General features: G+C 50.0%; 1 protein-coding gene across 3 annotated transcripts in view; it reads left to right on the forward strand.

Moving 5' to 3' along the window:
- The window catches only part of C2CD2 (C2 calcium dependent domain containing 2), a 62,851-nt gene extending 45,665 nt beyond the window's left edge, over nt 1-17,186 (forward strand). The window contains exons 11-15 of one of the 3 annotated variants that reach the window (XM_032276809.1): nt 1,055-1,168; nt 5,143-5,270; nt 7,146-7,455; nt 10,316-10,350; nt 16,779-16,891. In XM_032276809.1, the coding sequence (XP_032132700.1) occupies nt 1,055-1,168; nt 5,143-5,270; nt 7,146-7,455; nt 10,316-10,350; nt 16,779-16,790 (599 nt within the window). In that variant the 3' untranslated portion in view covers nt 16,791-16,891. The other 2 variants (XM_032276808.1, XM_032276810.1) reach the window with 2 other exon arrangements.
- The last annotated feature ends 7,461 nt before the right edge of the window (nt 17,187-24,647 follow it).

Here is a 24,647-nt window from a genome sequence, read left to right on the forward strand (position 1 = left end):
GGAAGGGTGCTGAGTGGCCATGCCCGTGTGAGGAGCGTCTCACAGCATGGGAAGGGTGCTGAGTGGCCATGCCCGTGCTCAGCCTTTTGTCAGACAGTTACCTTTCTATTCTGTCAAACACATATGCAATAAGCTGAAACAAGGTTCAATCCTGTGGATATTCTGAAGCTAAAATCTAGATATTATAAATAGTTGCACTTAGGCATAACTCCAACTAAGTTAAATTAAGAACTCTATTATAGGGCCAGGTGAGGCGGCTCACGCCTATAATCCCAGCACTTTGGGAGGCTGAGGCAGGTGGATCACCTGAGGTCAGGAGTTTGAGACCAGCCTGACCAACATGGAGAAACCCCGTCTCTACTGAAAATACAAAATTAGCCAGGCGTGGTGGTGCATGCCTGTAGTCTCAGCTATTCTGGAGGCTGAGGCAGGAGAATTGCTTAAACCCAGGAAGTAGAGGTTGCAATGAGCCAAGATCACACCATTGCACTCAAGCCTGGACAACAAGAGCGAAACACCTTAAAAACAAAACAACAAAAACCCCATGAACTCTATTACATGCATGTGGGGACAGCACACACTTTTTTCTTGAAAAAATTCAATGTGAGTGGTCCTTGTAGACTTTGTTCTGTTAAAAATCGTCTGCGAGAAGGCTTGACGGCCATGGTGTGAGAGCCAGCTGAATTCTGTACCTGCCTCCACAGCCACTTGGAGACAGCGTCTGTAGAAGTGTATGCTTTATTTCTTCAAATTACACTGCGTCTCTGCTTGTGCAAAAGCATTATCCTCCCAGAATAGATGAGTTGGCACAGTTCAGGGATGCAAAATAGAACAGAAATTCTGGCTTGGTTAAAATGTCTCCGAAATTTTATTTCAACCTGGACTCCAGACACCGCTCTTGCCTCCCCTCCCCTCACAGCAGCGTTCGTTAAGCTTTGCCGCCGTCAGCTGCACACAGCAGACGTGCAGTGAGGGGGTGTCCTTTCGCTTTTCGGGACTTGTTGATCCAGTCAGCCACAGGACCAGCATTATAATCAGGATCTTCCTCTGGCAGAGTCTCCAGTGAAGACTCCCGTCAAGGTGAAGGTGATCGAGAAGGACATCTCTGTCCAGGCCATCTCCTGCCGCAGTGCGCCCGTCAGCAAAACGCTCTCTTCTTCAGACACAGGTAACTGAGACGTGCCCATGTCGCTCTCCCTCTTAGCACCTTTGGGCCTTCCGAGCTGTTGTGATAGGAAGCAAGTATTTTGCTTTCAGAGTTTGGAAAAAGTTGTTTTGGGCCAGGTTCGGTGGTTCATACCTGTAATCCCAGCACTTTGGGAGGCAGAGGTGGGTGAATCACTTGAGGTCAGGAATTTGAGACCAGCCTGGCCAACATGGTGAAACCCCATCTCTACTAAAAACATAAAAATTGCCTGGTGTGGTGGCGCATGCATGTAATCCCAGCTACCCAGGAGGCTGAGGCAGGAGAATTGCTTGAACTGGAGAGGTGGAGACTGCAGTGAGCCAAGATTGCACCACTACACTTCAGCCTGGGCAACAGAGCGAGACCTCCCCCTTTTTTTTTTTCCTCTTAAAAAAAAGTTTCGGTTTGGTTTTGTTTGGTTGTTGAATGGCGAGTGAAGAAGGAAGGAGAAAAGGGAACTCCAAATTGATCAAAGACCAGGAGCAGCATTCATATTCCTGCTGCATTTTAGGGAATGCTTTAACAAAGTAAAAATAAAAATCCAGCTGAGACTTTGCATTTTAAAATTTCTCACATTGTATTTTCTCTTGCACAATACACTAGCTATATTAATATCAAATAAGTAGGACTCGGGACACCGTCATCACGGTCACTGTAGTTTTGTTTCCTGCTTTCTGCTTAAACCTGCTCAGTAGCAGTTTCCCTTCTACTAGGAGATGGTCACTACTAATAGGAATGCAAATTTCCTATTTTTATGGTCACGTTCGGGCAATAGACATCTTTGAAGAGATGTCTTACCGACGCATTAAATCACCGCGCAGTCTAGATGTGGGGCTTCACGTTCTCTCTTCGCCCCCTGGTGGCCTGCTCTGAGGGGCAATGGGTGTTCCTTCTTGCCCAGCTCTCCCCAATTCTTTGAGTCCTGTGTCTGGCCTTGCCAAGGTCAACAGTCGGGCGAAGTGGGTGGTCGGGGAGGTGGAACGTTCTCACTGGAGGGGCACTGTCTTCACATGGATTTGTATTCTCTCTGCCTAGAGGAAGTTTACAACTGCCTTCTTCCCTCGTGGGAAGTTTTGTGGTTTTGTGGATACCACCCTGCTGGGTCCCCCACCTGCAATTCTCAGGCACAGGCCCTGCCCCTCCTTTTGTTACTGGAAAAGGGTCTTGATCTAGACCCCAAGAGAGGCTCTTTGGATCTGGCGCAGGGCAGGATTCAGGGCGAGCCCACAGAGTAAAGTGAAAGCAAGTTGTTAGGAAAGTAAAGGAATAAAATGACGGCTACTCTGTGGGCAGAGAGCCCTGAGGGCTGCGGATTGGTTATCTTTACGGTGATTTCTTGATCGTATGCTAATCAAGGGGTGGATTATTAATGAGTTTTCTAGCAAAGGGGTGGGGATTTCTCAGAACTGAGCGTTCCTCTCCTTTTTAGACCATGTGAGGTAACTTCTTGCCATTGCCATGGCATTTGTAAACTGTCCTGGTGCTTGTGGGAGTGTCTTTCAGCATGCTAATGTATGATAATTAGCGTATAATTAGCATATGATAATTAGCATATCATCAGCAGTGAGGACAGCCAGAGGTCACTTTTGTGGCCATCTTGGTTTTGGCTGGTTTTGTCTGGTTTCGGCCTGCTGCTTTACCGCACCGTTTCATCAGCAGGGTCCTTGTGCCCTGTGTCTTGTGCCGACCTCCAAGCTCACTCTGTGAGTCAGGACGCCTCAGCTCCTGGGAATGCAGCCCAGGAGGGCCCAGCCTCATTTTGCCCAGCACTTATTTGAGATGGAGCCACTGTGGTGCTAATGCCTCTGACGCTTTGGCCGCTGCTCCTGATGCCCCTTCCTCAGTTTCTTCCGCTGGCAGTGCCCCCACTGCCCACGCTGCAGGGTCCCGTCTTAAAAACCCCGGGCTGATGTTCCCACTGTGGGTTCTGGGACCACGGAGCCAGTCCCAGGCCCACCCACCACGGTGCAGCCAGGCGCTGTAGCTGCAGCACCTAGCACCTGGGCCGGGCTCTCGGGGGACTGAAGAGAAGCACTGGGCTTGGCATGAGGAGGACGTACTCCCGATGCCTCTCCCTCGGCGGCTCTGGGAGCTACAGCACAGCTTTCTCCTAAGGAGTCCTCCCCAACTTCTTCCTTCAGCAATTCTCTCTTCTCAGTGTGGGTCAGTAGCTAAACGGAAATCTGTTCTCTGCTCACACCACTCAGGACACCAAATGCGTAGATTCTCTACAGCACGCAATTTTCTGTTTCTCTGCAGAGACAACTGGGTGTCCTACAATTTAATTCAATCCTGGTGCTATCTGGAGTTAGCTGAGATCCCACAGGTTAAAGGCTTAGCCCCGCAAAACCACCGTCCAACTTTAGACGGCAGGTGCAAATAGTGGGTCCCTAGGTTCCCACACTTTTGTCCCACTTGGCTACACATTGGGGTTTCCACGACACCCTCCACAGGTTCCACTGTTTGCTGTAATAGCCCATAGAACTCAGGGAAACACTTGACTTGGGTTTACGGTCCATTATCACACCAGTGCACAGCCAGATGAAGAGGGCACGGGGCGTGGTCTGGAAGGGCCCTGAGCTTAGGAGCTTGGTGTCCATGGAGCTGCTGCTCTCGGTGCGTGCATGTGTTGATTCACAAGCTGGACACTCCTGAACCTGCCATTTAGGGGTTTTATGGTGCTTCTATATGTAGATTTGTAGGCATGATTGAGTCACGTATTGGCCGTTGGTAAATTGAACTCAATCTCTAGCCCCTTTCCCTTCTCCACAGGTGAGAGAGGGCAGAAAGCTCCACCTTCTACCCACAGGGCTGGAGTCTCTGACATCCAGTGCCCATCCTCATGAGCATGCACTCTGGTGGGGCGCAGGGGCTTATGATGAGTAAGAAAGATTGCCTCAGCTCAGTGGCTCTGGAATTCTAAAAGATTTTTTGTTCTCTGTGCTAGGAACCAGGGAGGAAGACCAAGTATCTGTTGTTTCCCAGGGTCACTTGTCACTGGTTCTTGGCCACTGTGGTCTTCTCTTGACTCCCTTTGGAAATACAGCATCTGTAAGCATCAGGCCATGGCCAAACTGTGACAGGAGAAGTTCCTTTTAGCATCGTGCTGCGTTAATAGCTTTGTCATTTTGACTTTACCTGAGCAAGACAGTGTAAGTTATAAGCATCAGCTCTGAGTCAGAGAGACCTGCTGGTGGTCTCAGCCGTGGGGCCTCCTGGCTGATGGACATCCTCCTCAGTTGTCAAATGGGACAGAAAGCAGTTCCTGCTCATGGGGTGTGGAGCAGGAGTAAATGAGAGGATGTGCACACAGCTCTCTAAACAGCACCTGGGTCGCCGTAAGCATTCTGTTGATGTTGGCTGGTGTGCATTGTTATTAACCTGGGGAATGAGCTGCTTTTATTAACTGGACCTTCCTAGCTCTAGTTACTATTCTGTGTGTTTAGCCACTCTTGGGAGGGAAAAGGAGTCACTAACCTAGCCTTTCAAAGTTCAAAATCTTCCAGAGGGTTAGATTTTGTTGTTGTTGTTTACTTGCTTGCTTTTGCTGTTTTCCATCAACTCTATTCAGGTATAACTTAAATAAATAAAATGGGTGAATCTTAAGCAGACACTTCAGTGAGTATCTTGTAACCACAGGGAATCAAGCTGTAGACCAAGGTTCAGCAAACAGCAAACTGTGGCCCATGGGAAAAATCTGGCCCATCACTTGTTTTTGTAAATAAAGTTTTATTGAAACCCAGCCATGCTCATTTATTTACCTGTGGTCTCTAGCTGGTTTCACTCTACAAAAGCGGCATTGAGAAGTTGTTGCGAGACCACCTACAAAGCCTAAACGATTACTGTTTGGCCCTTTTTAGAAAATGCCTGCTAACCATTGCTTATCGGCCATTTCCGTTTTCCATAGAAGTTTTTAATTTTTGCTGATGACTTTAACACTACCTTCCCTCTGGCAGAATTGTTGGTGTTGAATGGTTCGGATCCAGTGGCTGAAGTTGCCATTCGACAACTCAGCGAATCTTCAAAGCTGAAACTCAAGTCGCCACGGAAGAAAAGCACTATTATCATATCAGGGATCTCCAAGGTACCACCGTGGTGGCTGGGGAGGTGTTTGCATCTGTCAGTGACCTGCTGCTCCTCCCCCCTTTGAGGAAGTTTAAAACATCCAGATAGTTCCATTTGCAAATGTCAGATTATGTTCCTCACCCAACAAAGGAGTCATGTGTGGTATCGTGTTTACACGGTTTATGCTGTTCACCACGGAGACTCGAGAGTTTGTAATCAGGGATGCTTTACATGTTGAGAGGCTGGTGAATCATTTAAAGAATAATTCTAGAAAGAGAGGAATATGACGTAAGACCCCCCTTTGGTGCAGAAACTCTACCCTCTTTACCACCCAGTCACGGGAACTTTCACTTTCCACGTGATGTGTTTCCAAAGCCTTTTACTTTTTTGAGCTGAATGTTTATTCCTTTTGTGATCAAAGAAGCAAAGACTGTAATGTCCTGCATGGACATCGCACCCCCTTTCTTCCCCTTCTCCCGCTCTGTGATGTCTGCTCAGCAGGTGGCGGCGGGCGTGTGGTCCAGGCTGCAGAAAGGCCAGCCTTCGGGTGAAGGGCCATGTTACAGATCCGTACTTGTTTTATTAATTTTTTGAATTTTAAAAATTTTTATCTATGTATTTGTTTATTTTGAGACCAGCTAACTTGTTTTGAGACTGGCTAATTTTTGTATTTTGGGTGGAGATGGGGTTTCACCACATTGCCTAGGCTGGCCTTGAACTCCTGGGCTCCAGTGATCCATCTACCTCTGCCTTCCAAAGTGTTGGGATGATGGGCGTGAGCCACTGCTCCCAGGTCGTACTCTTTTTTGACATTTCCAAAAGAACAGTTGGAGGGAGGGTTGGGAGATTTTGGTTTGGAGTAAGGGGGGATGAGGAAGAATTTTGGGCAAAAGAGTGGGAGGGTGGGCCAGAGGGCACACGCGGAAGGATGAATTCCTCAGTGGCTGGAAGACGGGCCAGAACAGGACCTCGGGGTGCCAGAGATGAGTCATCAGCCTTGCCATTGCACCCAGAGGGTGGCCTTGCCCCACGTCCCTGAGGCAGGTGGGTGATGTTTTTAGGGCTTCCTGAGCACACCTCCAGGGGCCTCTCTGCAAGTCCAGGGCCCAGTAGTTGGGTTTTCTTCAGTCTTGGGTGAGTGAATGAGCACGTAAGGACAAGACCCGTGGTCATCTCCCCTATACCTCTTCTAAGATTGTATTTAAAAATCACGAGGAGCTCCTGGATCCTAGTACTTAATGTTCTGAGTCCACTGCAGTGATTGTTTTTGTTGATGCTCAGATGACAGGCTGGCACTTAAGTCAGAGCAGCACCATGGTCCCTGAGCAAACACCTGTGCCACTGCCACCCACCCCACGGACAGCGTGACTGGCCCCCGGGAAGCTTTCACGCCCTCCTTCCCGAACTTTCCCCGCTCCTAGGAAGAGCTAGCCCGACTCTCAGAGGTTAATTTAGTGCTGAAATATTTTTACACAAAATATAATTTTTGAAAGGATGCACTGGTGAATTTTGACTTGCAGGTAACATAAACGAGCATGGGAACAAACAAAACAAAACCCGAAACACCCCCAGCCACTTCCTTTGTGCTGTCGTGGACTTTGAAGGACGGGCTCTCTCTCACGTCTGGTTTCCACGGATGCCACAAATGCTCCCAGCACTAGCCCATCTGTGGGAGGAAGAGGGTTAACCTCTGAGTCTCGGGGGCCACCCGCCGGCTGCCCAGGGGCTGTGGTCCCGGCTGTAAGGGAGCAACGGCCATGATGTGTGAGCGCCTTCTCTGAGGCCCGCTGCAGTGTCTTCTGAGACTTTGAAACCAGCTGTCAGAATGTTTGGAGGTGTTTTGAAACCCTCCCTTCCTTTCGTGTAACCCTTGTCTTCCTCATCGCCCTGACAGACCTCACTGTCCCAGGACCATGATGCTGCCCTGATGCAGGACTATGCAGCCTCCGTGGACAGTGCCCACCGGGAGGACGCCCCATCCCATCCGGAGGCAGCCACAGCCTCTGCCCCGCTGGAGGAAGCTGAGTCAGCCCAGGCACCCTCTGACCCCAATCCCCAGGAGGACGAGCTAGACTCCTGGGACTTGGAGAAGGAGCCCCAGGCCGCGGCCTGGAGCGGCCCAGCCCTGCTGGACCCAGACGGTGATGAGCTGTCAGAGAGCTCCCTGAGTGTCTCGGAGCCGGGTGCCGCCAAAAAGCATAAAGGTACCTGTGCCCGAGCCCCCCACCCCAGGCCCCCCACTTGGTGGCTTCTAGCTCATGCTGGCTTCCAAGCTGAAGTCATCTGCTTTCCTTCCCTTTGTCCCCTGCAAGCTCCCTCCCAACTTCACCCCCTGCCTGGCCAGCAATGCCCCGTGCTGAATGGTTGAGCCCACAGGGGTGTCTGCAGGTCCTTCTGTGTGAGAGTCGGGGTCCTCTCTGCATTTGGGGCCAGTGTGTGTCCCTGCCTAGAGGCCCCTTCCTCAGTCCAGGCTCGCTCCTCCTGGCTTCCCCAGGGGTCACCAGGAGCCCTACACTATGAAGGGGCCACAGAGACTCAGAGCAAAGCCAGGCAGAGCCCAGGGCACCTTCCACTGTGGATTTGGGCATCTCTGCTCCTTTGGGCCTCTCTGACTCTCCCCTGCACCTAAAACAAACCAGACCTCACCACCTGACTCTAGGAGGCTCTACAGGGAGAGAAGTCCCAGGAATCATGAATCTATTAACTTAGTATGTGGGTGGTGAGGAGGTGAGCCTTTCATTAGTGCTGAATATTTCCATCCGCCCCGAGTCAGGGCTTTAAAACTAGACATTCCTTAAGCGTGTGCAGATTTGCCGAGATAGCACCTTGGCGTGAGTAACCTGAATGTATTTGCTAAGGGCATGTAGTCCAGGAGCTTGGAGTCAGTTCCAGATGTGAGACTCACCGAGCCTCCGCGTCCTTCTCCATCAGAAAGAACATGTCCGCTGCCTGCGCCCACCTGACTCCACCATTCAGGGGGCAAAAGGACATCTCAGTGCAGAAGACAGGACTGGGGCGGGGCAGGCGCCAAAGCCAAGCCATGAGCTCAGGTGACACTCGGCGTTAACTCCTGGCTCTGGCCCCTGTGTGGGCTCCAAGCCTCTCAGCAGAAATCTCAGGATGTCCTAAGACCGTCTGTCGGGAAATCTCAGGGGCTCCTGGGGGGCGCAGTGGTGAGCGCTGCTGTCACTGCCTCTCTTGCCCTCTGTTCTTGATGCCACACACCACTGGTTCTCAAACCAGCACTTCTCCTCCAGGGGATATTGGCAGTGTCTGGAGACACTTTAGCTGTCACAACTGGGAGGCTGGGGTGTAGCTGGCGTCTAGTGAATGGAGGCCAGGGATGTCACTCAACACCCTACCCAGCACAGGACACACCCCACAAGGCAGCCTCAAAGTGCAGGACGCTCTGGTCCCAAATGTCCCTGGTTCCAAATCTGACAGCCTGCTGTTTGCTAGACTCTCTGCGTCTGTCCTCGTCCCCTCTCTCCCTGTCCTTGCTTTGTGTCCCTCAGCCATGGTACACCGTGGCCACCCTCTCCCACCCTCTTTGCCAGTGTCGTCAGGATAGATGTGGGGAAAATGGAAAGTCAGGAGAGGAAAGGGAGAAGGAGGAAATTCCTGGGTGAGATGTCAGACCCCTTGGCCTCCGTTTGCCCACTGCCTGGCCTTGGGGTGCTTTCTGCCTGGGCCCCCATCCACAGAGCACGTGGGGGCCATAAGCTGCACGCTGACCTCTGTGACAGGCTCCTGTGCTCCTGTTAAGAGGCCTTGGCTTGGGTTATGTCAAAGGTGACCTGGTCACCTGACCCGCACACCTGAGGCCTATTCTTTGTCTTGGAGATGGTGAGTGCTGGGCGAGGTGGGACCCACAGGGTGCAGGGTGGGACGTCTCCTCCTCTCCCTTCCCTGACTCAGTGGCCCATTTCCTCTTGTCCTGGCAGCACCCAGCCCCACATCTGCCCTCCTCATTCCTTCTGAAATGCCAAGCCTCGCTCACCCTGCTCATGCCAAGATTTGTGTTCCTTCACCCGGCCCTTCCTCCTTCCTCTGTCTGCTTTCCCTCCTGGCGAGGCCTTTCGCTGGGTTTCCATCCTCTCTGTGTCAGCCACCCTGCTCCTCTCCCTTCACGGGCTAGGTGGATGAAGGGTCCTCCCAACTGTTTCAGGACTGGGTGTTAGGCAGGTGTGCTGGGAGCTGGGGCTGGCCGCCCGCACCGCCTGCGCGGAGCTCCCCGAGGCTTGGCTTTTGGGAAGGCAGCAGAGAGGCTCAGCTATGCAGTTCGTCTGGCCCTGCGTCTGTACTGCATTGACCAAAGGTTTTTTAACAGGACATACTTGGCAGCGGTTTAAAATTTTTCCTTCCAGTGTTTTTTTAAAAGACTCATACTCAGCATCTCTGTGAGATGTTGTCACAGCCTGAGAGATTCTGTGTTATGAGTACCAAATAATTTTCATTTTTTGACCAAACATTTCTCAAAACTGGTAATAGAGGGTGTCTTTTTTAAAAACTAAAGATTTTATTTGTTTGTTTGTTTGTTTGTTTAAGAACTGTCTGTATCTTCTGCCTGAGTGAGGAGTTTGTATTAGGTTTCTGAGAGTGTCTGTGTATTTAGAACTCTCAGGGAGGTTCTGCTGGTTGGAAATGGACATATTGTGATGCTGCAGCCAACACAGGAAATGTAGTCCCCAAATTCTGATCTACTTTTAGTTTACAAAAAGATCAATGAAGTTGGCCACTGTTGTGGATACTCAGCACCACTGAACTGTGTAGCTAGAAATGGTTACAAGGGTAAATTATATTACCGCAAGTAAGGACAAAAGTTTCAAGGGAGGTTTTGGGAAAAAAAAACCAAACTGAACAGTAGAAAACCTTGCCAAATGTCCCGCACAGTGACTTCCCGTGTGCGTGTGATTAGACGGGTCACCAAATGTCCCGCACAGTGACTTCCCGTGTGCGTGTGATTAGGCAGCTCAGAACCCTTGCCCACGTCCACTCTGATGTTGCTCTTGCATAATTCTGCCTCTTCTCTTCATCTCCTGCTCATTCCCCTTAACTTAAGAGGATCGCTATGCCAACCAGAATTAATTGCCTGCACAGTAAGTTATTTTCGTCTTATTTTTTTCAATTACATGTAGCCGTCCTAGGAGTGCAGCCTGTAGCCAGCCGGCCTGCCTGCCTTGCGCTCCCTCCCCTCTCCGCCTTTACCTTCCTAGGTTGCTAGTTCCCCGCGCTCCTCCTGAAAGTGCTCTAGCCGAGGTTGTGCAGCACCTCTCAGGTGAGGGCGCTCGCTCTGATACTCGCTCTGATACTCGCTCTGATACCTGACGTGACCAAGCAACCTCACTGTGGCCCCACAGGAAGAGGCTGGTTCCCTTCGTCCTCCTCCAGATCTAAAAAGTAGTCATGTCTATTAATGGAGCATCTGTGGTTCCAGTTGAAATCTGAAGCAGTACTTGGGAGGCCAAAGACAATTTTTTTTTCTGGTCATTGTTTTCGTATCTGCTGAATATTAAGACAGATGCTTCAATTAGCTATTTATATCTGTTAGACCCAGTAGAGACAAATAGGAATAAATGTGGAAATATTTATGACATTAGAGCTATAATTTAGATTAATTATGTTAAAATTCTTTTATGTATTTGTTTATGCTTCAGCCTTTTTATGATTTGTGTTTTGAACCTTGTGAGAACCAGGGAAAGACTTTTCTTCTCCCTGTCCCCCATTTAAAATCTTGGTTATTTGCCTCAAATTTCACATCACCTCTCCCCAAATTGTCTTGAGGAATCTTGAAGGTTGTGGGTGAGGTCCAAATCTTGCTTCTTGCTGTTGGCATAGAGAAGGGAGCCCAGAATCAGGTAGACAGGCTTCATGAAATCAACATGGCCCTGGCTGTTCTTGCCTGTGGTGTGAACTTCGCTGTCAGCAAAGGGCATCAGGTTCTGCAGGCTCAAAGTCAAGTGCAGCATACCCTCCCATCAGTTACTGGGTCAGTCAGGGTCCTCCAGAGAAGCAGAAGCCATAGGTTACATATTTAAGGAACTGACTCACATGACTGTGGGGGCGGACAGGTCTGAAATCTGCAGGGCAAGGCGGCAGGCTAGAGACCCCTGCAAGAGCTGATGCTCCAGAATTTCTTCCTCCCTGGAAAACCAGTGTTTGCTCTTAGGGCCTTCAGCTGATTGGACGAGGCCCACCCACATTCTCCAGGATAATCTCCTTTACTTAAAGTCTGCTGGTGGAGTTGTTCCCCACATCTGCACAGTGCCCTCCCAACCACTCCTCAGCTCTTGTTCTATTGCATCTCCGGGGCTGCAGCCAGGTTGACACAGCGACGCCTTCCAGGCATTGCTCGTCGAGGTGGGCAGACAAGTACATTCCATATGGGGTCACTGCCCAGGAGACAGTGCTCCCGTGTCGGCTCCGACCCTCACAGCCACTGTGGGGCGGCTATTTGGTGTGCGGTGGCAAATCGGGGGTCATGTTCTTCCTGCAACGTTTACCCCAAAGGTAGTGGTGGACAGTCTGCTTCCAAGTCGAGACAGGCTTTCCAGGTGCTATTGAGAAAGGGAATGGAATGACCTCTGTCCGAGTGGTGGTCCTTCATGGCTGATGAGTCACATGTTGCCTGAGGTGAGTCAGCATGGCTGGGATCCCCTCCTCCCCCGCCCCTGCATGCCTCTGGAGATGCAGCTCGTTCTGGGAATCCCGCCTGAGTCCTTGCCGGATTAGGGGGCTTTGCTCCGTGAGACCCCAGGGGCTTTGAGGTGTCCACCCTCTCTGTAGGCTCCTCCCCAGGGACCACAGATGTGCCCATTTCTCCAGACACTTGGCTGGCCACTTCTCAGACGTCCTGAGCAGCATGGAAGAGTGGGGCCTGAGAACATGGACTTCAGAGCCAGAAAGCCTGGAGTTACACACCTGCCCCCGTCAGCGTGTGACCCCAGACCACTGCCTCTCCAAACCTTAGCTTTCCTATCTGTCCCTACAGAGTCTAGCAGACATAAATAGCTAATTAAGGAATCTGTTTTAAAATCCCATAGATGGGAAAACAGTGACCAGAAGCAACCTAAAAATGGTAGGAACCAGGCCCCCTTCCTCAGAGGCGGCTGGGGCATAACTGAGGGTCCAGTCTCCAGACTGCAGACCTCAGTCCAACCCCCACGTGACCATCATCTGTAGGAGAAGTTGATGCCATCCCCCAGAAGCCATGGCAAATCATCAGGCTAGAGAAAGTGTGCAAGTCACGAAAATGATTTCGGGAAGATTTGCACATGAGCACATACAGCATAATCTAGTTTCTGGCACTGATGTTGAACTATGAAATTTAACAGAACAGGCTGGGTGGGGTGGCTCACGCCTGTAATCCCAGCACTTTGGGAGGCCGAGGCGGGTGGATCACGAGGTCAGGAATTGGAGACCAGCCTGGCCAATATGATGAAACCCCGTCTCTACTAAAAATGCAAAAATTAGCCGGGTGTAGTGGGTGGTGTGCGCCTGTAGTCCCAGCTGCTCTGGAGGCTGAGGCAGAAAAGTCGCCTGAGCCTGCGAGGTGGAGGTTGCAGTGAGCCGAAATCGCGCCACTGCACTCCAGCCTGGCGACACAGCGAGACTCCGTCTCAAAAAAAAGAAAAAATAAATTTAACAAAACAGCTGACGTGCTCTGGAGATTGTGAGTGAAGACGGAAGAACAGAAAATAATCTTGTTACCAGCCCCTTGGGGTGGAGTGTGGCCCATGGAAGCAGGCGCAGGGAGCTGCCAGTAAAACCAGTCGGTCCCTTGGGGTATGGACAGACACGGACTGGAGCCAGCAGGGACGTTGCAGACAAACATGCCCTGCGGATCTTTCTTGTCTAGCATCTTTTTTTGCTCAGGCAGTTGCCCCCCCCTCCCAGTTTTAGGCACTTGTAGTACAGTTTCACTTGCATGAGTTATAACTGCTTGAAAATGTGCATATCCCATTTTATTTCTTTTTTTAAAAAAAAGTTTTAATTTTTTTTTTTTTAAATTAGAGATGGGATCTTGCTATGTTGCCCAGGCTTGTCTCCAATTCCTGGGCTCAAGGGATTCTCCACACCTCAGCCTGCTGAAGTGCTGGGATTCCAGGCATGAGCCACCGTGCCAGGCTCGTATTCCTGTTCTGAAGTCTTTCGGGCACAGTTGTGCCCTGCTCATCTCACCCCACTTCTCTCTTAACCGGGGCACACCATGCTTCTCTGGCGTGGCGCGGGGCCTGAGGGTGGGCTTCATCAGCTTCTCCCAGCACAGCCCTGGGGCCTGCAGGCCCCCAGAGTGAAGCGTGAAGAAGCATGAGCAGTGCCACACAGGAAAGCAGGCACGTGGCCTGTGTCCCCGGCCCTGGCCCACCCTGCGTTGCTGGCTGTGACCTCCATGTGCTCTAATCACTGGTGGCATTTTGGCCGGACCCGGGCTAGCAGTGGGTAACCCCAGCTGCATGTTTGAAAGACCTGGGATCTTTTGAAAAATGCTCATGCTCGGTGTCCCTGGACCCCCATCATGTCAGATTCTTCAGAAAGGGACTGCGCACCTGTAGTTCATAAAGGCCGACTGATTCAAGGGCTCGGGGCTGGGGATGCTGCTCCACTGTCCTCTCCTCCACGTGGCTGCCTGGCTTCTAAGGACAACAGGAAGACCTGGCGGGGGTTCCTGGATCCTTGAGCCCAATGCATGTCACCCCCCCCACCCCCACCAGGGTTGCATCACAGCACCACAAACGGTGTTTTCAACACCAGGAGTCAATTCTCTCCCAGTTCTGGAGGCTGGAAGTCTGAGCTGGTGGTGCTGGCGGGGCCGGCCCCTTCTGAGCCTCTCCAGCTCCTGACGGCTGCTGACAACCTCTAGCACTCCTTGGCTTCTAGAAGCATCGCCCTGCACTCTGCCTTCATCTTCACATGGCATCCTTCCTGTGACTCTTCAGTGTCCTCCCCTGTGTGTCTGCCTCTGTTTCTGAATTTTCCCTTTTGATAGGACAGCAGGCATATTGGATCGGGGCCACTCCAATGATCTCGTTTAACTTCATGACTTCCCAAAGACCCCGTCTCCAAATAAGGTCACATTCTGTGAATACTGAGTGTTAGGACTAGAACATATGAATCTGGTTGGGGTTGGGGAGCAATGTCCAGCCCCTAACATTGTCCCTGCTCATACCTCAGGCCTGGCTGCAGACCCCAGGCCAGATTCAGTGCAGGGATGCCTATGAAATGGACTTTGGAGATGGACCAGGAGAGAACCTCTTACTGCCGGAGGGTCTGAGTCCTTGGGCCTGCGATTGACCCTGGGGATGGGTTGGTGGTCCCTCCCCCAGGCCTCCATTTCCCCCGGGAAGTGAAGAGGGTGACGTTGGAGCAGTCCAGGTGAAGCTGATGGATCCACCCCTTCCTCTCCCCTGTTCCACCTGAGAGCCCATGTCCATATGCCCTTCAGGGCCTCCAAGATCAACCTAAAGCAGAGCTTCAAGGCAGTTGCTTATAGATCAGAAATGCCACCGAGGGCCCCCCTCATCCCCCAAACTCAGGTCACCTGGTTGGCTCAGAGCCCCCTGACAGCTGGGGTCCCTCTGCCTGGGAGCCCGTATCACTGTGCCCAGGGCATTTCCCCAGCAGGTGCCTCTCATATACTAGGCAGTGAGCCACCTCGGCACCACTGCACCAGCCCCACTGGCCAAACTCCAAAGTCATGTCCAGTTGGGGGTCATTCCTCAGCCGTTGGAACACGCCCTGCTGCGGGTGGTTTTTCATGATGTGCTGCATTTTTCAGGGACGTGAGTCACTCCAGGAACTGACACTGATGTCCCACAGGTGTAGCCATTAAGCCTGCAGACAAGAGTGACGTCGTTTCCATGTTTATCCCACTTACCCTCCTGTTTCATTCCTTTTCCAGCAGTCCCTGAAACCCCTGTGCACAGGCCCCCAACTCTAGATCACTGTGAAACGTGTCCAAATGATACGTCATAAAAAGTGGTTGTATCGAGAGAGTAAAGTTTTTAAAAAATTATGGCCGCTTGGTCAAATTAAATTCAGCCCATTGCGGCTCTTCGTCATCCCATTTTCTGTTCTGTAACCTGGGCAGAGCAGATAGGACACAGAAGTTCATGCTTGAAGCCAGGCTCAGGGGCACACGCTGCTTTCCGCATAGTAGGCTTTGATGATACAGAGTCCTCAGCAGGTCTAGGTCAGGCGTCTCCGACTGCCCACGGGTGCCACCATTGCTAGTGTGCATTTCATTTAGAAGAGGGAATGGATATTCTTCGTCCCCTCCTCTAACCTTCTCAACGTGGGTGGCGGTTTGCATATGTCAAGGCTATTCAAATGTTTATTGGATGTGCCAATCACAAAGGGAATAAATTATCACATTAAGTATAAAGCTCCTCTTCAGGATGATCAGACCTGTCTTCTTTCAAAGTCATTACCACCTACATGCAAGCGGTAATGAATTTCACAGGCTGGCCTCGGATGCTGACTCCTGCGACCTTGCCGGCCTCGGTTAACAGGATGTTCAGCTCATTTGTGAAAAAGCAAATTAGTGGGCTCTTGCACCCTCTACATTAGCTTGCATTTGACCTCTAAGGGATCATTGCTGTTGAAATTATTGTTGCTGCTGCTGCTAATTTTATTCTGTTCCATATTCCACTACCTGACAGGTAACTATATCCAGATAAGTAACCGGATATGGATATCTGTATCTGTCTATGAATGGATCACACAAAATTGAGATTTTTGTAGGCCAAAAATACCCAAGTGACCAACTTCAGATGGCAGAACCTAATAGATATGATAGGATCTGTAGTGGCTTTTTAATAAAACATTATTCCCAGAAGAGCACATATTATTTAACACTCCTAAGACACTGAATGCCATTGTTCTCAGTGTCCTTAGTTGGGTTTTATGAGTGTGACCATCCTTTCTGGGGCACGGTACTGCTTTGCCACTTACAGCGTTCCTAATGAAGGGAAGTGGGTGGCACAGAGGGGACCCAGGTGTCCTCGGTGTCCCAACCTAGGCAACAGCTGTCTGCCTCCATTTGGTCTGATAAAAAATCAGGGATAGAGGCCAAAATACCTGGGCGTGGTGGCAGACACCTGTAATCCCAGCTACTTGGGAGGCTGAGGCGGGAGAATCGCTTGAACCTGGGAGGTGGAGGTTGCAGTGAGCCAAGATTGCGCCGCTGCACTCCAGCCTAGGTGACAGCAAGACTCTGTCTCAAAAAAAAAAGAAAAGAAAGAAAAATTAGGAATATAAATACCGTCCTTGGAAATGGATACCGAGGGACAGTCCAGGCTCACTGCTTCTACGGTTATAATCTTTCCATTTCCTCTTGAAAACTCTAGTTTCCTAAAAGCCACATTCCTGTTGTTGTTCTCCTGCAGGTAGTGACAACACATTGAAGTAATAAACCAGCCCTTCATTAAAGGCATTTGAGCCTCCTTCTTCCCTTGTCCCATTGGACCAGTTATTCAGCCTCTCATCCCCTGCCCACTTGACCAGCCCCTGTGCTTCCCTCTTCCAGGAGGAATTCTAAGGAAAGGTGCTAAGCTGTTCTTCCGCCGGCGGCATCAACAGAAAGACCCGGGCATGAGTCAGTCACACAATGACCTTGTGTTCCTGGAGCAGCCAGAGCGTTCCCGGAGGAAAGGGGTCACCATCACCAAGATCCTGAACAAGAAGCTGCTCTCCAGGCACAGAAACAAGAACGCCATGAACGGTGCCCCCGTGGAGCCCTGCACGTAGGGGCTGAGGTCACCACCGCCAAGCCAGAAGACCTGCACCCATGTTACCACCCTCACCAGGACACAGCGAGTGTCCACCAGGTGTCCAGATGCCCTGCTTGTCTTGCTGGGTTTCTTCCAACCATCTAGTCTTTTAAAGGGAAAACAAAATCTGAGTCTCCAGCCAGGAGGCTTTCCCCAAAGAGGGCAAAAAAGCCTAACTTGCCACCAGATGCCAAATGAGACTTGACAGCTCCAGAGCTTGGGCCGTGCTCAAAGCTAAGAGTCAGGGCTAAATATTAGAAGGAGATTAACATTATAAGAGAAATAATACACTCAAATGGATTGTGGAGGGCAGGTTTGAGGGACTCAGTTTACCTATTTACACACTAACGAGTGTTGTTTTGGACCCATGCCTGGACCATGTCACAAAAAGGAGGTGCCCTTCTGTGCTGTCACTGTGAATGGAATGGGTGGGTCACCTGTCCTCATCTGCTGCTTGGACTAAAACACGAAGCTGGCCCTGAGTACAGGGAGGTGGAACATAGGCAGGATTTTTATAGAGAAATGATGATAGGAATGGGAATGCGGTTGCACATGTAGGAAGACATCTGCCTTCGATATTAGCCATAGAACTCGAACATTATATCCTATGCACAGTATGCGGACGCTTTTCTAAGTTTACTTTGAGCCTACTTGCAAGTGGAAGATACATATATTCTCACACGGTTTTTACATTTTTCTCTATTGTGTTAAAAGCTCTAATAATACTAGTGGAGCAGTTGACAGCCAGGGTTTTTTTTCCTGCCTGTCATACTTGCTAAACAAGAGCACAGCAGGCCTGTCGAATGAAGTCGGGAGCCATACGTGACCGCTCGTAGAACACGGTAACCAAACACAGACATGGATTTTGCCAAATGCTGCCAGGAGCCAAAACAAAGTCCTTTTAGGGCAGTAGAAGAAGTTATTTTGTGTCTCAGGTGTCAGTCTTAGGAATGGAAGTTTAAATGGGCCACACTAGCGGGAAATTCCTTCTCTGAGCACTTCAGAATTTCGCTGTCAGCAGTACTCTTGGACACAGTTTGGGGTGCCCTTGTTTGGGGTTGTTTTGGTGGAAAACGTGATGAACCTGGCACTCCGTTTTAATGTCCCTAGGTATCGTTCCAGTCGCTTTCCTCCTCAGCTGCCTTTATACTTCACTTCATTCACAGTTTTCACTTTGGTCCACTCCTTCCGAATGTGCCACTTCCAGTAGACGTGCTGGTGAACGAGCAGTCATCACTGGGGTGAAGTGTTTTTGACAGTTTAATGTGATTCACTTTTCTCCAAAGAGATGTAAAAGGCTGTTATGAACACTTGACTTCTGTCCTGGAGATGGAGATGGGAGAGCTTCCTTCCACAGGCGTTCTTTAATCCTTAAATATTAAATATTTCAGAGGTCACAGAGCCTCTGGTGAGTAGAAACCTATATAAAGACCAAAATTACAGGATTTTTTTCTTTTAGGGGGAGAGATTAGAACACTAGATTAGGAATTTCACTTTAAGATGCACATTACACACTTCTTAGGTGTTCCAGGAATTATCAATTGACTTTAAAATGACTTTTACAACCTGCTTTGTTTTTAAAAATTATATTCCAATTTTAATGATGGTTTTTTTTTTTGTTTTGTTTTGTTTTTAAAAGCACTTGGAGTTGCAAAATATATGAACACTACCCAGTTTCTGTCCCCAGAGTCAGGCACCACTGCTAGTCTTTTGGGACAGATGTTCACTTGAATGTTTTACTTGAGGTTTTACTGCTCTGGGCCACATGGTAAAAAGAGCCTGAGACAGAATTCCGAGAGGATATTATGTGATTATGTGTCAGAATTTCAGACACTGATGAGAAGTTTTTAATTGTTCTTTGTGTTTGATTTTGGAATTCAGGTGCACTCTATTCAAGTGCGAGGATATCAGAAGCTTTTGTTATTAAAAAAAATTTTTTTTGGAGGCGGGTTTCACTCTGTTGCCCAGGCTTGAGTGCAATGGTGGCTCACTGCAACCTCCCAGGTTTAAGCAATTCTGCCTCAGCCTCCCAAGTAGCTGGGATTACAGGCCTGCGCCACCACATGTGGCTAATTTATGTATATTTAGTAGAGATGGAATTTCACCAAGTTGGTTAGGCTGGTCTCAAACTCCTGACCTCAGGTGATCCACCTGCCTCGGCCTCCAAAAGCACTGGGATTATAGGCGTGAGCCACTGTGCCAGGCCCAGAATTTTAGATTAAGCCTTCTTGCTCCCCTCAAAAAAGTTTTTAACCATCCCATTTCCAGATGAATCCCATGAGCACTGCTTACTGTCAAATACCTAGGTCTGGGGCTCTGCTTCCCATAGACACGCTCACGTGGTCTCCATGCTCACGTCGTCTCCATCCAGTGGCCTTTTCTGAAGTCACAGAAAGCACCAATGTAGCAGGAAGTTGCTGAAGCACTGGCCAAGGAAACACGTAGGCTGGCTTCAGGGTAGCACCTCGAGAAGACGGGCTCTATTGATACTGTGAATGTTTCTTTTCCAAGCTATTTTATACAGGTTTGTTTTCCCACGGTGCAGGGTATTTATGATGAAGTAAGTGTTGTGAAGGTTAAAGATCAATTAAGATGATCCACCAAATACTAAAAATGCTGATGTGTAAATCACCTTTATCGCCTCACCTCTTCTACAAGCTTCTGTGGCTTGCGGGCTTTTGTTTTTGGTGTTTGGGTGAATGTTTTGTTGAGTGGGGTTTTAAAAGCGATTCCTTGTGAACACTAAGGTTAATTGTGTCTGCATCCCTGGAACTGAGTGCTCATGTTGGTTTTAATGAGCTAGCAGCCCTTCCCAGTTTGCTTTGTTTAAGGAGGTGTGTCTGTTCTTTGTGGAGAAATGAAATGGAGCTTTAAGTGTGTGTGTGGTGTGTGTGTCTGCACACACGTGTGTGTTATTGTAGCAATAACAAAAGTAGCCATCTCCTTGTTCCAGTTGAAAACCTGCTGTGAGAGTTTTGATAGAGCACTTTATTTTAACCAAGTTTCAAGTCTCAGTTCAAAACCAGCCCTGATCCCTTATGACAGCTACTCGCCAGCGGCCACTCAGTAACAAATTGGTGCCCATTTAGGTTTGTGCTTGGGTTTTACTGGCCACATCCACAGATGAGAGTTGCAGAGTTTCTTTGAGCAGAGAGGGAAAGATCAATTTACGCTGCTGGCCACCAAAGGCTGGTGTTTCCTGGGTAATAGTCTCACGACTCTTAATCTGGAAACTTCCGAGTACAAATTGGTGGACAGTGGAAATCAGGACATTTATCTCTGTCAGATGGAAACAGACCTCCGGACTGGCATAAACCCTGCGGCCAGGCCCTCTCCCCACTGCCCCAAACTGACCCAGACATGATGACCAAAGCATCCTGCACAGGGCAAGGCCCCTGCGGAATCCTGCAGGGCAAACTCAGGTTACCCTGGGCCCATGACCGTTTACATTTGAAACACAGTCCACTGCCCCGTTCCCGCAGCTAGCAGCTGGGCAGTAACGCACCACGCATGATTTAGGCTTCTGGTTTGTTGTTTACCAATGTTATGTCAAAACTGCATTTTATAAAGAAGAAAATGGCAGGTTTTCCAGGTCCGCGGAAAGGTTTGGCCTGACGCTGGAGTGCAATGATGAACTTTCGTGACAATGATTGTATTCCTCAGTAGCACTTTAAACACCGAAGACAGCCCTGCACCTTGCCTGTGCACAGGCTGCGTGGGCTCCTTTGGAGAAGATGTGGCTGGAACACAAATAATCTTTGAAATAAATAAATGTGCATACGGAACACTACATGCTGGGTTGTTCTGCCCGAGTCCTGTTCTGTCCTGGAGGCCTCAGGTCTTCTCTTACTGTCCCCTTCATCAGGTCACTGCAAGTGACAAACCATCACAGTCAATTAACATCAAAGAAGAGGCAGGCTGGGCACAGTGGCTCACGCCTGTAATCCCAGCACTTTGGGAGGCCGAGGTGGGTGGATCATCTGAGGTCAGGAGTTCGAAACCAGCCTGGCCAACATGGTGAAACCCCGTCTCTACTTAAAATATAAAAATTAGCCAGGTTTGGTGGCACTCGCCTGTAATTCCAGCTACTTGGGAGGTTGAGGCAAGAGAATTGCTTGAAGCGGGGAGATGGAGGTTGCAGTGAGATGAGATCTCACCATTGCACCCCAGCCTGGGAGACAGAGTGAGACTCTGTCTTGAAAAAAAAAAAAAGTGTTTCCAGTGACACTTGGGTCAGGGTGAATTGTGGATGCTGCACATCAGGGACTGTTGTCCTGGGCTCCCCCAGAGGCAGAGCCCGGTATGCAGTGGCCTGAGGGTGACACACCTGGGAAGTGCCAATGGAGTGCCGAGGTCCGGCCGAGGGAGTGGAACAGGAGTACGAAGCCCACACAAGGCTGCATGTCTGGTGGTCCTTGTGAAGGGCAGCCATGCCCCACGAGGTGCACAGGGACCTTCTGAGGGGCTCTCTTCACCTGGGTGGGGGGAAGTGTTCTTCCATCCTAGGAAGCCGTTGTCCATTCCGCACCCTGGTGGGTGGCCCACGTGCATACAGAGGGGCACTGGTACCTGGCTCAGCCACGGGTGCAATGATGTCTGCACGTGCATGGGGCTCACAGGGGTTCTGGGGTGGAGGCAGTGGAGTCGGGGGTCACAGACGTGTCTTGTGGGACCCCATGGAGGCATCTTGCCTCCTTGGTGGTCATCAGTTCCCGTGGTCTCTGTCAGCCTTCATTTCCCCTGCAGTGCCCACACACCAGAGCACATGGAGAGCTGGGGTCCTGGAGAAAGCTGCTGGACAGGCCCAGCCTCCTGCCCCCATGCCCTGGACCCTTCCTCTCAGCTGCCCTGCCCACTCGCTAGACACGTGTAGACCCTCAGAGGGAGCTTGATGCTTCCCAGCTGGGTTCCAGGTCCTCTGCTCCATTTACTGGGCACCGCAAGGTGGTGATGGCAGCGTTTCTTGTTAGAAGTGGTTTGGGCCCCAGTGATTCAACTCTTGCTTGCTCTGTGTGGCCAGTGGGACCCACTTTGTGCTGATGCTCCGGGTGGAGGCTGGAGTGAGTGGCTGGAGGCCAAGCTTTTCCTATTTACCAACTTTCCGAAGCTGATCACCTCCAGGTGAGCGCTGTGTTCTTGCCAGTGTGTTCTACACTGCCCAGATTAAGCCAGCTCAACCACCCTCGGTCCTCGTGCCTGGCAGTTCACACTCGCTCTTCGAATGGTCTAACCCAACTCAAGCCTGCCTTCTCCACGAAGGAGCTCCTCCATGAGTGCGGAAGTGCCGTGCTCGCAGCATGGCTCAGGCCTCCGGCTCTCCGGCTTCGCTGTCCGGCATTGCTCTCGTTTCCTGTATCCCCCAGGGCTTCGTACAGTCACTGCCCACCTAGCAGAGCAAGGAAGACGCTTAGCTGATGACCCCAACGTGAGCACAGACAGCAGCTCTGCCTCCATCTACCTCACGCCCCTCACCCAGGACCCGGTGCTGGGGACAGAGCAGGCCACTGGAGGGGATGGCCACATGCTGTTTTGACCTTAGCACCCCTACAAAGACAGGGTGATGCGTGTCTGTGTTAATAAAGTTTATTTTTAAAATGCAGCTCACTCACCAAAGGGGGCTGGACACCGGGATGGCCGACACAGCACAGTGATCCCCCGGAGAGAAAGCTGCCGAGGCCAGACCCTCCTTCGAGATGGTGACATTGAAACATCAGCTTTCCTCCACTGACCTTCCCCAGCTCCACACTGTGACTGTCCACAGTGGAAACTGCGAGTCACACGCTGCTGTGACAGGCATTCAAAACTAATTGCCTACGTATTTATATATCTACATTAATGTCATTGATAATTATAAAGGTGGATGTGCAGGGACCTTGGGCACCTTCACAGAAGGGTTATCAGCAGGTGATCATCGTTGCTGGACCAGGTAGAGCACTGGACTAAGTTCAGGGGATTTATTAATTTATAGCCTAGCTGGGTAGCAAGCACAGCTTTTATATGAAAGACAGACTGGGCGCAGTCACTCAGGTTGGAGGGCAATGGCATGATCTTGGCTCACTGCAATCTCTGCCTCCTGAGTTCAAACATTCTCCTTCTTCAGCCTCCCAAGAAGCTGGGATTACAGGCGCCTGCCACCTCACTCAGCTAATTTTTGTATTTTTCGTAGAGACGCGGTTTCACCACATTGGCCACGCTGGTCTCAAACTCCTGACCTCAAGTGATCAGGGAGGCTGATCACCTCTGGACACAGAGGTGACAGAGGTAGCTGGCCTGGGCCGGGACCGCAGGTGGCCCTGGAGATGGGAAAGTGTCTGTGTGGAGGCGCTGAGCTCTCTCTTGGTCTCTCCTTTTTTCCTCTACTCCTTCCTCTTCACACCCCCGTGGCTGGAAGAAGCCTCAGCTTCCCTGAAAGCTCAGGGGTCCCACCCTTCTTGCCCGCCCAGCAGGAATGCCCAGGGCCTCCGCCTTGTTTCTCATGTTTTTCTTTCGGGCAGTTTGATCACTGATCGAGCAAGGAATGACCTTTAGATTGTGGGACTTTTTTTTTGTTGTTGTTAAACCAAGAATGATTTCTCCTGCTTCCTTCTCCTCACCATCGTCCCAGACGGAGTTCAAAGGCCACTTCTCAAGCAGCTTTTGGCACCTTCAGCCTCAGAGTGGAATCTTCTAAAGACAGGAACCCTATGTCTTTAAAATATTTAAAGATTTAAGATTTAAAGATTTAAATCTTTAAAAGATTTAAAAGATCATGAGGAAAAAAGCTGGTCTCCTTCCCTGGAACCAGGAGAAATCGAGGTCAGAGGCAGGGCCCAGGCTCAAGTCACATAACAGCACTCTGGAAAACCTACATACTCCTATAATAAACGTCTACTAAATAGTCGAGATGCCATCCCCTAATTTGTGGGTGATGTGTATCCAATATCATAGTTCATGTTCAGATGTCCTGTTTTCCCCAATAACAACCTTTATGGATGTTTTTCTATTTTTTCCTGCCCATTATTCAAAGTTGTATGTTGCATTTGTTTTTGTCTTTCTTTTTTTTTGAGACAGAGTCTCGCTCTGTTGCCCAGGGGCTGGAGTGCAGTGGCATGACCTCGGCTCACTGCAGCCTCCACCTCTCAGGCTCAAGTGATTCTACTGTTTCAGCATCCTTGAATAGCTGGGATGACAGGTGCCCACCACCACGCGTAATATTTGTATTTTTAGTAGAGACAGGGTTTTACCATGTTGGCCAGGCTGGTCTTGAACTCCTGACCTCAGGTGATCCGCCCACCTCAGCCTCCCAAAGTGCTGGGATTACTGGCATGAGCCACCCTGCCTGGCCGAATTAGTTGTTAATAATGAAAATTTGACACCTTAAGCAACAAACCTTTTTTTTTTTTTAACATTAAAATTTTGGAGATGAATCTGCCTTAAGAGGTATCATTTCTAGACTGTACTGAAGGATTATAGTGGACACACTGAGAATCCTCTTGAAGACCTGATGATTGTCATGTAAGTGAATTCCAGCCCTGGGCTGTAAGTAGAATTAGGAGAAACGGCTTAGGGTGGGTGAAGTCTTTTGTTTACTTTCAGTTATTCCACTTGCCTTCGACCTATCGCTTTTTTCTTTAAACAACCTTTTA

The sequence above is a fragment of the Sapajus apella genome, unplaced genomic scaffold (assembly GCF_009761245.1).
Source record: "Sapajus apella isolate SASKATOON/1434 unplaced genomic scaffold, GSC_monkey_1.0 scaffold8, whole genome shotgun sequence".
Classification (NCBI taxonomy): domain Eukaryota; kingdom Metazoa; phylum Chordata; class Mammalia; order Primates; family Cebidae; genus Sapajus; species Sapajus apella.